We start from the raw sequence: 14,071 nt of genomic DNA, 5'->3' as shown, positions 1-14,071 counted from the left end.
AGGTGTGTTCCTTTTTGTCCCTATTTATTTTCCTCAACATATCTACTAACTCTAATTTTTCTAAGATTTCATTCACTTCTCTTACCTCTTTCTTATTTATTTTTTTTTTGTTTGATCTATCTAGTTCAGATAGAGGAAGGCTCAGGTCTCCCACAAGTATGGTTTTTCTATCTATTTCATCCTTGAGCTCCACTAGTTTCTCCTTTAGAAATTTGGATGCTATGCCATTTGGTGCATACATGTTGAGTACTGATATTTACTCACTGTCTATACTGCCTTTTATCAGGATGTAATTACCTTCCCTGTCTCTTTTAACTAAATTTATTTTTACGTTGGCTTTGTCGGATATCATGATTGTGACTCCTGCCTTCTTTTTATCAGTTGATGCCCAATAGATTTGGCTCCATCCTTTTACCTTCACCCTATGCATATCTACCTTCCTCATGTGTGTTTCTTGTAGACAGCATATGGTATGGTTTTGGATTCTAATCCACTCTGCTATTCGCTTGTGTTTTATGGGTGAGTTCATTCCATTCACATTCAGAGTTATGATTACTAGCTGTGTATTTCCCAGCATTTTGATTTCTACTCCTAGTCCTACCTTTTCTTCTTTCACTATTTCCTTCTACACCAATGTTTATTTTTAATCAGTCCCCCTAGTTCCCACCCTTATTTTACTTCCCTTTATACCCCCCTCCCTTCTTATTCCCCCCTTATTTTCTTTGCAGTCTTTTTAAAACTACCCCCCACCCTCTCCCTCCCTTATACTGCTTCCCTCCCCACCAGTCCATTTGTTACCCTTCTACTCCCCTATAGGGCACGAATCTATTCTCTGCCCCAATGTATTGGATTGTTCTTCCCTCTTTGGGTCAATTTCAGTGCATGTAAGAGTTGAGTATTTCCTATATCCAACCTATTTACCCTTCCAGTGTATTAAAGTTCTCCCCTCCCCTGAGCTTCTTTGTGACATATAAATTTACCCCCTTTTATTTATTTTACCATTTCTTTTAGTATTAGCCTCTTTTTCAGCTCTAGTTGTATTTATATATATACATGTATATGTATTTATGCATACATATATCTATATACTTATTTATGTCTTATTATTTCATCCTATACAGTTTGTCACTGTTATGTCTAAGTGTAATTCTTCTAGCTGCCCAGGTGATAACAATTTTTAAGAGTTACCAGTGACCTCTTTTCTTATTGGGATACATATCATTTTAACTTATTGAGTCTCTTAAAAAAAGGGTTTTTGAGTTGTTTTGTTTTTCTTTTTTCCCTCTTTTTAATTACCTTTTGATGATTCTCTTGAGTTCTTGGACATCAGATTTTCTGTTCAGGTCTGGTCTTTTCTTTACAAATTCTTGGAATTCTTCTATTTGTTGAATGACCATACTTTCCCTTTTAAGAATATAGTCAGTTTTGAATAGAAGGATCGTTCCTAAAAATAATAAACAGTATATATCTAAAACCATCAGCTAATATCATCTGCAATGGGGATAAACTAGATGCGTTCCCAATAAGATCAGGAGTGAAACAAGGATGCCCATTATCACCTCTACTATTTGACATTGTACTAGAAACACTAGCAGTAGCAATTAGAGAAGAAAAAGAAATTGAAGGCATCAAAATAGGCAAGGAGGAGACCAAGTTATTGCTCTTTGCAGATGACATGATGGTCTACTTAAAGAATCCTAGAGATTCAATCAAAAAGCTAATTGAAATAATCAACAACTTTAGCAAAGTTGCAGGATACAAAATAAACCCGCATAAGTCATCAGCTTTTCTATATATCTCCAACACAGCTCAGCAGCAAAAACTAGAAAGAGAAATCCCATTCAAAATCACCTTAGACAAAATAAAATACCTAGGAATCTATCTCCCAAGATAAACACAGGAACTATATGAACACAACTACAAAACACTCTCCACACAACTAAAACTAGACTTGAGCAATTGGAAAAACATTAACTGCTCATGGATAGGATGAGCCAATATAATAAAAATGAACATCCTACCCAAACTTATTTATCTATTTAATGCCATACCCATTGAACTCCCAAAAAATTTCTTTATTGATTTAGAAAAAACCATAACAAAGTTCATTTGGAATAACAAAGGATCAAGGATATACAGGGAAATAATGAAAAAAAATGATGGGGGCCTTGCAGTCCCAGACCTCAAACTATATTACAAAGCAGCAGTCATCAAAACAATTTGGTACTGGCTAAGAGACAGAAAGGAGGATCAGTGGAATAGACTGGGGGCAAGCGACCTCAGCAAGACAGTATACGATAAACCCAAAGATCCCAGCTTTTGGGACAAAAATCCACTATTTGATAAAAACTGCTGGGAAAATTAGAAGACAGTGTGGGAGAGATTAGGAACTGATCAACACCTCACACCCTACACCAAGATAAATTCAAAATGGGTAAATGACTTAGACATAAAGAAGGAAACCATAAGTAAATTGGGTAAACACAGAATAGTATACATGTCAGACCTTTGGGAGGGGAAAGACTTTAAAACCAAGCAAGACATAGAAAGAATCACAAAATGTAAAATAAATAATTTTGACTACATCAAATTAAAAAGCTTTTGTACAAACAAAACCAATGTAACTAAAATCAGAAGGGAAACAACAAATTGGGAAAAAATCTTCATAGAAACCTCTGACAAAGGTTTAATTGCTCAAATTTATAAAGAGCTAAATTAATTGTACAAAAAACCAATCCATTCTCCAATTGATAAATGGGCAAGGGACATGGATATGCAGTTTTCAGATAAAGAAATCAAAACTATTACTAAGCACATGAAGAAGTGCTCTACATCTCTTATAATCAGAGAGATGCAAATCAAAACAACTCTGAGGTATCAAATCACATCTAGCAGATTGGCTAACATGACAGCAGAGGAAAGCAGTGAATGCTGGAGGGGATGTGGCAAAGTAGGGACATTAATTCATTGCTGATGGAGTTGTGAACTGATCCAACCATTCTGGAGGGCAATTTGGAACTATGCCCAAAGGGTGATAAAAGAATGTCTACCCTTTGATCCAGCCATAGCACTGCTGCGTTTGTACCCCAAAGAGATAATGGGGAAAAAGACGTGTACAAGAATATTCATAGCTGTGCTCTTTGTGGTGGCCAAAAATTGGAAAACGAGGGGATGCCCATCAATTGGGGAATGGCTGAGCAAATTGTGGTATATGTTGTTGATGGAATACTATTGTGCTCAAAGGAATAATAAAGTGGAGGAATTCCATGGAGACTGGAACGACCTCCAGGAAGTAATGCAGAGTGAGAGGAGCAGAACCAGGAGAACATTGTACACAGAGACTGATACAGTGTGGTATAATCGAATGTAATGGAATTCTCCATTAGTGGCGGTGTAATGTCCCTGAACAATCTGCAGGGATCTTGGAGAAAAACACTATCCATAAGCAGAGGACAAACTGTGGGAGTAGAAACACCGAGGAAAAGCAACTGCCTGACTACAGCAGTTGAGGGGACATGTCAGAGGAGAGACTAAACGAACACTCTAATGCAAATACTAACAACATGGCAATGGGTTTGAATCAAGAACACATGTGATACCCAGTGGAATCACGCGTCGGCTATGGGGGGGGGGAGGAAAAGAAAATTATTTTTGTCTCTAATGAATAATGCTTGGAAATGATCAAATAAAATATTATTAAAAAAAAAGAATATAGTCAGTTTTGCTGGGTAGTTGATTCTTGGTTGTAGACCTAGTTCCCTTGCTTTCTGGTATATCGTATTCCATGCCTTTCTTTTTTTTCAGTGTGGATGCAGCCAGATCCTGAGTTCTCCTCACTGTGGTTCCTTGGTATCTGAATGACTTCTTCTTGGCAGCTTGTAATATTCTTTCTTTGGTCTGATAGTTCTTGAATTTGGCTATAACATTCCTGAGTGTTGTCAGTTGGGGATTAAGTACAGGGGGTGATCTGTGGATTCTTTCAATCTCCACTTTTCCCTTTTGTTCTAGAATATTGGGGCAGTTTTCTTGAATAATTTCCTGTAGTATTATGTAGGTTTTTTCTTTTGTCATGGTCTTCTGGCAGACCAATGATTCTTAAATTGTCTCTCCTTGAATGATTTTCTAAATCTTCTGTTTTGTGAATGAGATGCTTCATATTTTCCTCAATTTTTTCATTCTTTTGTTTTTGTTTTATAGTGTCCTACTGCCTTGTGAGGTCACTTGAATCTAGTCATTGCGTTCTGGTTGTTAAGGACCGGATTTCATCCCGGGCATTTTAATAATCCTTCTCCTTCTGGTCTGATTTTCTTTGAAGGTCATCTTTCATTCTCTTTACCTCATCTCTCATCTCCTTTGCCTCATCTTTCCTCTTCTTTGCCTCATCTTTCCTCTCCTTTGCCTCATTTTCAAGCAGGTTGATTTTGACTTTCAAGACACTATTTTCTGTTTCCAGATGACTTATCTTAGTTTTTAAGTTCTTTTCCCAATTGTCTGCAGTCTCTCTTAATTGTGTTTTGAATTGCATTTTGAGTTCTTCCAAAGCCTGTATCCATATCCCTGGGATTGCTAATTTATCGTTTGATGATCCCTCCTCCTCTGTTCCATTTGCTCTTTGTTCATTGCCAGTATATAAGCTGTCTATTGTAATTTCTTTCTTCTTTTTCTGTTGTTTGCTCATGTTAACCCCTTCTTTGCTCCCCGTATTTGTCTATTCTCTTGCTCCTCTCATTTTTTTTTGGTTTGGGGGTTTTCTGTCAGTCTCCCCTTGTGGAGCTTTGACAGAAGATCTCTTGGTGCAGTCTGTGGGGGAGGGTTGTTGGAGCTTGGGATTCCCTGACCTATGAAGACTTTTAATGGGATTAAGTTCAGCTGGGTTGGGCTGGATGTTGAGGCCAAAACCTCCTAGAAGGCTGGAGCAATATGGAGGGTCTCAGCCCCTCTAACCAGGTTGCCTACTCTGCGCTCCCTCTCCAGCTCCTTCCCTACCACCTGTGTTCGACACTCTGAGCCTGGCATAGCCCTGCCTGCAAGGTACACCCTCCAGACGAGCACCTTTGCCCACCCAGAGGTTCCCGCTGCCACTGGAGGCTTAGTGCTCTAGGTGGGGGGAGAGGGGTCCTGGGACCTTCCTTCTGCCTTCCCCTTAAACCCAAGTGTTCTCAAATTCCAGCTTTTGGGGGGCATACCCTTTGGATTGATTCCAGCAGGTGGGTTCCTTGGCTCTGTCTCGTTTTTAGGTTTGATTTTCAGTCCCCTAGGAGCATTCAGTTTGTGATTGGTAAGGAAGGGTTTTCAGAGGTCTGAACTTTTGCTGCTTCTACGCCGCCATCTTGACTCTGCCTCCCTTCTGGGTTTTGGAAAACCTGTTGCTTTCACAGGGATTATATGGATTGACAGAAGAAAGGAAGTTGTTGTTATTTAGCTAACGAAGGGATTCCCCAAAGGAATAGCCAGTGAGTTTCCCTAGGCTATGTAGAAAATATGATTATCACTTTAGTGCTAAAGGAATAAACAGAGACTATCTAGTCTACTTCCTTCATTTTTCAATGAAGATACTGAGGCTTGGGAAGTTTAAGCGACTTGTCCCAGGTCACCTAGTGAAAAATGAAAATATTATGATAAATATTTTACATGATGAATAATATGGTAAACATTAAATATTCAAATGTATTATAATCATAATTAAGATGTGAAATGTGAAAATGGAATTTCGGAACCAAGACCAATTTACTCCAGAGCATGGTACTTGACTGACAAGTATGCAGCTTCACTCTACCCCAAAAGCCCCAGACCTTAATAATCTCTGCCTTCTCTCATTTTGACCTTCAATAATAACATTGCCTTGTGTGTTTGCCCATTGGTTCACTTGTATACTAACTAAATTGTAAAACTCTAAAGGGTAAAGATCATGTCTTATGCCTAGTGGAAAGAGGGTTGAATCTGTGGTTAGGAGAGATCCAGCTTCATATCCCACCACTGCTCCTTACTAGCTACATGAACCTAGATAAGTCACTTAACTTTGTTTTGCCTTAGTTTCCTCTTCTGTAAAATCATAGAATTTCTATAGCAGTCATTTCTTGGAAGATCATTTAGTATTTAGGGAGGAATTGGATTAAGGTCTCGTGCTGGGGGTTTAGGGAGAGGAGAATCTACGTGTCTGACTACTTCTAAACTATGACTGTGATTAAACTATGGCCCACTCTCACCCCTGGGGACTACCATCGGAATCAAAGCCAGGATGGGAGCCCTGGTCTTCCTTATTCTTGGTCGAGTGTGATTTCCATCATACCATGTTTCATAGCAAATCATTACTTGTTGGCCTGCAGTATGGTGCCTAGATGGCTTGTACCACCATGCTTGATCTTTCAAACCTTTCATGTGTTGCCCATCTTTGATTCTTCACATATTGAAACTAAAAATCTTTCAGCATTTCAGAGTAGAGAAAAGTCACTGTCTACCCCTTTCCTCATCTTCAGACATCGATTTCCTCCTCTGGAATATGAGTGGGTTGGAGGAGCCAAGGAATCCCCCGTGTGTCTCCCCCCATTGCCTTCTCCCTTTCCCTTTCTCCAGACAGTCCTCGTTCACACGCCAGAGACAATACGTCTCCGCTACTTTGCCGATTTACTGCTGGCCAAAGGGAAGCCATTAATGCTCGTCGGCAATGCCGGAGTGGGGAAAACCATCTTTGTGAAGGATACGCTTGCCGGCCTTTCCGGAGATTATGAGGTGTCCAACATCCCTTTCAACTATTATACGACATCGGCCGCGCTGCAAAGTAAGTGCCTGGTCCGGGGTTTGCCCTTCAGAAATGCTCATCGATCGGGGATGGATCGATAATTGATGCGGGACAGTGATGGTGTCCTTGTTTCAGGGATTCTTGAGAAGCCCCTGGAGAAAAAGGCAGGTCGTGCCTACGGTCCAGCAGGAAACAAGAAACTCATTTACTTCATCGACGACATGAACATGCCTGAGGTAGACGTGTACGGCACTGTCCAGCCTCACGCACTGATTCGACAGCACATTGATTATGGCCACTGGTGAGTGAATCCCCACAATCCCGTTCTCTGCCCCAACCCAAGAACAAGCTCTCATCTCCCACGATCACTCGTGTCACTGTCACATGACTTTATTTCTATTTATTGTGTATTGAAAGCGCTCCTTGTCCGACGCGTCCTGGCAGTGTGGCCCCAGACGAGCAAGTCCAGCTTCTCTGTGCTTCTAGCAAGGATCTAATACGTTAGAGAAAAGTTTTCTTTTTGTAGCAGTAGAGGAAGTTTACATGCTGGAAGTTCTCTACACAGTCTGGTCACTCCCCCTCTTCCCACCCCCACCAAAAAGAAAATCTTCCTCCTCATTATAAAAGAACTGCCTGGTACAGTCGATAAGGTACTGGACCTGGAGGCAGGAAGATCTGAGTTCAAATCCAGTCTCCACCATGCGTGCCCCTGGGCAAGTTCCTTAACCTCTCTTTAGATGGGGATACTAACAGCCCCTGCCTTCTAGGGTTGTTGTGAGGATCAAGTAAGATAATATTTTAAGTGTCTTGTGAACCCAGTTATGATTATTATTCATCCTTTTTATTGGCAATAGTAGTAACAGTAGCACCACCCCTGAAACAATCTGTGTGATCACAGGCTAGAAGGGAACTTGCCCATCATCCCCTGCATCCTCGGTGCATTAGAGAATATTTATTATATTGCAATATTGTAATTATATTCAATCATTTATTATATTAAAATACTAACATACAATGAAGTCATACTAAGCTTTTTTTTTAACCCTCACCTGCCATCTTAGTGTGTTGGTCCCAAGGCAGAAGCAGGGTAAGGGGATGAAATGACTTGCCCAAGGTCACACAGCTAGAAAGTGTCTTGGGCCAGTGAGGCACCCAGTGGCTCCCCATGTCAAGCTTTTAAGAAAGAGGGATTTTGGCTCACGTTGGGTGATGAGTGCCCCCACCGGCTACCATAGGGCACCTTGGCATGGTTCTCTGGAGTGGAGCCGCCATTTGCTAGGAGCATCTTTAGGTCTGGGGGCTGGAGGGGTCATCCTGCCAGCTCCATCCTCAGCAGGCATTGAGTCACTTCTGGGCCGAAGGACGTTGCCGGATGGTCGGGATCTCCATGTCGCTGCCCCAGGCATAGCTCAGTGGGCTGCAACGTGGCCCTTGGACTGGGGCATGGCAAGGGATGAAGATGTCTCCCTGAATGAACCGTGTAGACACCGGGGATACAAGCAAGCCAGTGAAGCCCGGATGGCCTCAGGCTTTGAAGCTTGTCTCTTCCTGCGCCCACAGGAGACTCTCTTTCTGCCCGCAGGTATGACAGGCACAAGCTGACGATGAAGGAAATCCATCACTGCCAGTACGTGGCCTGCATGAACCCCATGGTGGGCAGCTTCACCATCGATCCTCGACTCCAGGTACAGCCAAAGACCTGCCCCCTCCCCCTCCCTCTTGGGGGGCTGCTGGATCCTGGGGACCAGACAAGGGAGTCCACAGGTGACACACTTCTGCCCGTCTGGGCTTTGGGCTGCTCTCGGGTCTGTCATTTTGCCCCTTGCAGATGTTTTGGAAGAATTAGAGGCTCCCAGATGGGCCTCTTGTCAGCTGTGTGAGCCCAAGCAGGTCTCTGAGCTTCTTCAAGGCTCAGTTTCCCCCTCTGTAAAATGGGCAGGCTGTAGACACCTCCAGGATGACCGCAGAGCCCACCCTCTACAAAGGCTTCCATAGATTCTGTTTGTAAACCTTAAAGCACTCTAATTAAGGTTGCTTTGGTCTAGCCCTGGGCTCCATTTGGATGAAGACTTCCAGTCCACGTGTAGAGGGAGCTCCCAGGTGAACTTGCTTTTGTTAGCCTGGAGAGTGGCCTAGAACATGGTGGGATCTGGAGTCACCTAGCCAGTAGGCCTGGGGGCATAAGACTTGAACTCAGGTCTTCTCAACTCTACCAGTGTGGTACGTCTACCATGCCCTACCACCTGTCTCCGGCTTTATCTCCATCCTCTGCATTATCATTGTCACAGATGGTGGCTGTGGCATGCTGGAGAACAGCCATCGTTGCTCTCCTTCCGCCTCGGTGCTCACTAAACCTTCTCTTCCCTCTCCTTCCCAGAGACATTTTTCAGTGTTCGCCTGTAACTTCCCGTCTGTGGACTCCGTCGCCACCATCTATAGCCAGATCTTCAGCCTCCATTTCCAGCAGCAAGCCTTCAGCCGCCCGTTCCTCCTCCGTGGCGGTGCGGCACTGGTCCAGGCAGCCATCGGCCTTCATCAGACGATGATTCTCCACTTCCTCCCCACTGCTGTGAAGTTCCACTACACCTTCAGTCTGAGGGAGCTCTCCAGGGTCTTCCAGGTACCTGGATGGAGGGGGGATGTGAGGAGAACAGCAGCCACCCACCCTTCCACTGGAACACCTTAGGAGAATTTCTTGAAAACCTTTCTCTGAGGGGCAGCCGGATTGCTCAGTGGTTGGGCATGAGGACTAGAGATAGTCCTGGGCTCCAGTCTGGCCTAGGACACTTCCTAGCTGTGTGACCCTGAGCAAGTCACTTACCTCCCATGGGCAAGCCCTTGGCACTCTCCTCCCTCTAAAGCAACACACAGTATAAATTCTAAGAAATGAAGGTCTGGGGTTTAAAAAAAAACATAAAAGCAAAACCTTTATCTTGTATTGTTTCAATAACCTTCACAACCATCAGGCCACCCCTGAAATCTTCCTGATTCCTCAGGAAGGTTCTAGGCTCAGGAAGACAACACCCATTGCAGCCTATGACCTATTCAGACAGGGAAGATCTTAATATGCCCATTTTGTAGATCATAAAACTGAGGCTGCCTGTATCCAGTGACTTACTGAGGTCTCAGAGCAGAATAAGTGGGAGAAGAAGAATGACTTTCAGGAATTTATAGAACAGTAAAGCCTCTCCGTATCCATTAAAATATGAAACTGAAATTAAAAAATAACAAATATTAGAGGCTAAAGACTACGTTTAGTGTCTGTGCTGGCCATGGAATTGCCATGAAAGTTTGGAAAAGCGCTACTGCCTTAGTTTATCTTTCCATGCAATGGACATGTTGATATTAATACTTTCACATTTTCAGCAACCATGACTGTTGGTGTGGATATTCCTTTCATTGACCTTAGGTGAGAGCAATCCCTCAATTTTATTAATCTCTTTTATTAATCTCCTACTATGTACCAGGCACTGTGCTAAGTACTAGAGATAGAATTTAAAAGAATGGGACAGCCACTACCCTGGAGGAGCTTAACTTGGTAACGGGACAGACAAGTAGATGCATCAGCATATAATGAATAAATAGAAGGAGAATAAATTCAAAGCAGCAAACTATAAGGAATGTTGGGCTGAAGAGAGGGTACTAACAGTTAGATGGATCGAGGGAGAAGTTTCAGGAGATGTTCTGGCTGTAAAAGCCATCCCCCTGTGGTTTAGGGAATCCAAAGACCCAGAATCGAGTCACCCTGACAGAGGGGTTTGTTGATATTGGTGATGGAAGCTATGTAGAGTCACATGAAAACTGGCTCTAAATCACCATTGGTTAGGGAAATGCAAATGCAAACAACTGTCACGCCTATCAAACTGACTAATATGGCAGAAAAGGAAATGGCACATGTTGGAGGGGAAAAGTGGGGACATTATGAGCTGCTCCAACCATCCTGGAGAACAATCTGGAACTATGTCCAAAGGACTGTAAAACTCTGCATACCCTTTGATCCAGAAACACCAAAAGAGATCAAAGAAAAGGGGGAAAACTTACTTATTTGTACAAAAATATTTTTAGCTGCTCTTTTTGTGGTAGCAAAGAATTGGAAATGGAGGGGATGCCCGTCAACTGGGGGATGGATAAACAAGCTGCGGTATATAATGGTGATGGGATGCTCTTGTGCTGTAAGAAATGGTGAGCAGGTTGATTTCAGAAAAACTTGGGAAGACTAATATGAACTGATGCAAAGCAAAGTGAGCAGAACCAGGAGAACATTGTACAAAGTAACAGCAATACCGAAAGGATGAAGGCACTCTAACTGATACAATGGTCCGAGGCAATTCCAAAGGGCTCATGATGGAAAGAGAGAGAATTGCCAAACTCTGAGGGCAGATATTTTTATTTCTCTTTTTCTTGTCTGTTTTCTTTTACAACATAACTAATATGGAACTATGTTTTGCACGACTTCACATGTATTATTGATATTATGTTGCTTGCCTTAAGGGAAGCAGAGAAGCAGGAGGTAGGGAGAGAATCTGGAACTCAAAACAAACAAACAAATAAATAAATAAATGGTTCAACAATCATACATGCACTTGGGAAATTTTTAGTGAAAGAAATAAAATGTGTGCAGAATTCGATTTGCACATTTATTTCTATTTAGTTTTTCGTGAACTTTCCCCAACAACTCTCAAAAAGCAAACTCTAGACTGATCTTGCTCTCCCCCCCCCCCGCTTTTTTATCTTTTAGGGAATATTATTTGCCACCCCCGAGTGCTTGAAGGGGCCCCAGGATCTCATGCGCCTTTGGCTTCATGAATCGTCCCGAGTTTATGGAGATAAGCTAATAGACAAAAAGGACTGCGATTTGTTTCAAAAGAAATTGCTGGAAACTGCTCGCAGATATTTTGAGGTGAGACTATCAATATTGGACCATCCCACTGCCAGCAGTATTGAGGCAGCAGTCCAGGTGAGGCTAGGAGGGAGTCCAGTGTGGGAGTTACATTCCCCAATGGGCTGCCCTTCCATAGGAGGGGCTTAGCAACAGTAAGGTCCCCAGTCCTTTCCTCTGATTGGCTCCTAGGTATCTGATGTCCCTCCTCCTCTATCCAGCAGGGCGCAGAAGAGTCCATTCTGGTCCAGCAACCTCTCATCTATTGCCACTTTGCCAATGGTGTGGGAGACCCATGTTACATGCCAGTGAAGGATTGGGAAACGCTGAAGGAGGTGCTAACAGAGACCCTGGACACCTACAATGAGCTGAATGCAGCCATGCCACTGGTCTTTTTTGAAGATGCCATGCAACATGTGTAAGTTGATGCAAGATAGCATCTTCCATGGCCAGCTCGGTGGTTCAGTGGATAGAGAGGCAGCCCTGGAGATAGAAAGTCTTGGGTTCAAATCTGACATCAGATACTTTCTAGCTGCGTGACCTTGGGCAATTCATTTAACCCCAATTGCCTAGCCTTACTGCTCTTCCTCTTAGTATCAATTCTAAGACAGAAAGTAATGGTAATAATAATAATAATAATAATAATAATAATAATAATAATAATAATAATAATAATTCCTTCACAGGATTGTTAGAATCAAGATAACATATGAAGTAAGCGTTATGCAAATGCTGGTATTGTCCCATAGCATGGTGTAGAGAGAGAATAGGGCTAGATTTGTAGTTGGTTAGATCTGGGTTCGAATGCTTCCTCTGACCCAAGCTTTTGGACCATGGACAAGTCACTTCACTGTCAGCCCCAGGCAACACTCTGATCGTAAACAGGTTGCAACCAATGGGAGTGGAAGGAGCTCCGGCCTCAGCTTCTTCTAGCAGCTAAATCACAGGTGCCTGCCATTTTGAAACCTGGACCTTGGCTGCCATAATCAGTACTTCAAGGACGCTGATCTCTCTGTGTGCATAGTCCCTCCATTCACACAGATTGCACCCCCTCTCTAACTCAGTGGATGACCTCCCAGATTTGCTAGGGCTGAAAATTCCTTCTACTGTGGCCATCCTCATACTATGCATCTCTAGAGTCAACGAGGTCAGTCCTCAGACCACACAGGCAATTGTTAGCCCCATACGGGGAGCCCTTCCAGCGTGGTAGAACCTCCTGGGGTTTGTGTTCCACCCCTGCGACTTTCACAAGCTCAGAGCTACCTCCAAGCCATGTTGGGAAATTAGAGAAATCAAATGAACTTTAATAAAATGGTCAAGTGAACAAAAGAAACGGTTTCCTGGGATCGAGCGACTTATGGTTCTTTCTTTTGCCTTTGGGTCAGGGGCTTTTGTTTATGTTTTTCACCAGGATGATGGAAGTGTTTGCTCTGAGACCCAATGATCAAGCTCTGCCCTGATCCCTGTGGCCAGCAATGGGCTATTTAATGACTACAGCCTTTATTGCCATTGCTATACTCTTCCTTTCCCCAGTTTTGGCTCCATATGTGATGATAACACCCTGGGTCCAAATTCCGACTCTACCTCTCAACCTGTATGACCTTGGGCAAGAAGCTCCCTGGGGGAGCCATGAAATGAAGGGGATGGACTCAGTTCCCCTTGAGATCCCCTCATTGTAGAGCTAGGATCCCTCTGGGGATCAGTTTATTTATCTGTAAAATGAGAGGGTTGTGAGGTTCCTCCTCATTCTGAATCGTTTGTGCCATTACTTACCCTCGTCTCTCCCTTACCCACGTCACCAGCGGCTCAGTCCTGCTGGAGAGGACTTGAGCTCACTAGGGGTGCCAAGAACCTCCTGGGTCATGGCTTGGGTCCAAAGACAACGTCGATTTCATTGTGAAGAGGGCCACTAAGAGTTGGGGCGTGCCATGCAGTACCTGAGGGCATGGCATCCTTCCATCAGGGACTGGGTCAGAGCTCCCTCGATGCCTCAGACAGCCAAGGACAGGGATGGCACCTTTGAAAGCCATGGCTGTCCCTGTGAAAGGCTCAACGTTCCCCTCAAAACAGATCCAAGCTCCATTCCTCTGAGTGAGCCTCACGTCAAAGCAATGCTCGGGCTCTTCCAAGTGGATTTGCTCCAAGGCCTTAGAAGTCACTTTGAACTGTCGGAATCCCAGATCTTAGCATTAGAAGATCTATGAGGTTCCCTCAAGCTTCAGGATTCTCAAGTTCTCCCCTGGGACAGTCGAGGCAGGATAAATGAGACAGTGGCCCGTGGGCACACAGAGACTTGCCCACAGAGGTAAATTTGCCTTCAGTTCAACAAACGTTAAATTCCTCCTGGATGCCTCCTGCCCTCCGGGATGATCTTTCGCACTTGGTTTTACAGTGTGAGAGTTGCCTTCCTGATGACAGCCCAGGGACCCGCATGGTGCAGATGGCACTGTGCC

At 43.5% G+C, this 14,071-nt stretch overlaps 1 protein-coding gene across 7 annotated transcripts in view; it reads left to right on the top strand.

Moving 5' to 3' along the window:
* DNAH11 (dynein axonemal heavy chain 11) overlaps positions 1–14,071 on the top strand; it is a 272,410-nt gene that overhangs the window by 128,036 nt on the left and 130,303 nt on the right. For 6 of the 7 annotated variants that reach the window (XM_056800511.1, XM_056800512.1, XM_056800509.1 and 3 more), the window contains 6 exons: positions 6,574–6,778; positions 6,875–7,040; positions 8,322–8,424; positions 9,117–9,359; positions 11,478–11,639; positions 11,840–12,036. In XM_056800511.1, coding sequence (XP_056656489.1) covers positions 6,574–6,778; positions 6,875–7,040; positions 8,322–8,424; positions 9,117–9,359; positions 11,478–11,639; positions 11,840–12,036 — 1,076 coding nt within the window. The remainder of the gene's footprint in view (positions 1–6,573; positions 6,779–6,874; positions 7,041–8,321; positions 8,425–9,116; positions 9,360–11,477; positions 11,640–11,839; positions 12,037–14,071) is intronic. The other variant, XM_056800510.1, reaches the window with a different exon arrangement.

Source organism: Monodelphis domestica, chromosome 5 (genome assembly GCF_027887165.1).
Source record: "Monodelphis domestica isolate mMonDom1 chromosome 5, mMonDom1.pri, whole genome shotgun sequence".
In the NCBI taxonomy this organism is placed as follows: Eukaryota; Metazoa; Chordata; class Mammalia; order Didelphimorphia; family Didelphidae; genus Monodelphis; species Monodelphis domestica.
This window is presented reverse-complemented; position numbering and strand designations above follow the sequence as displayed.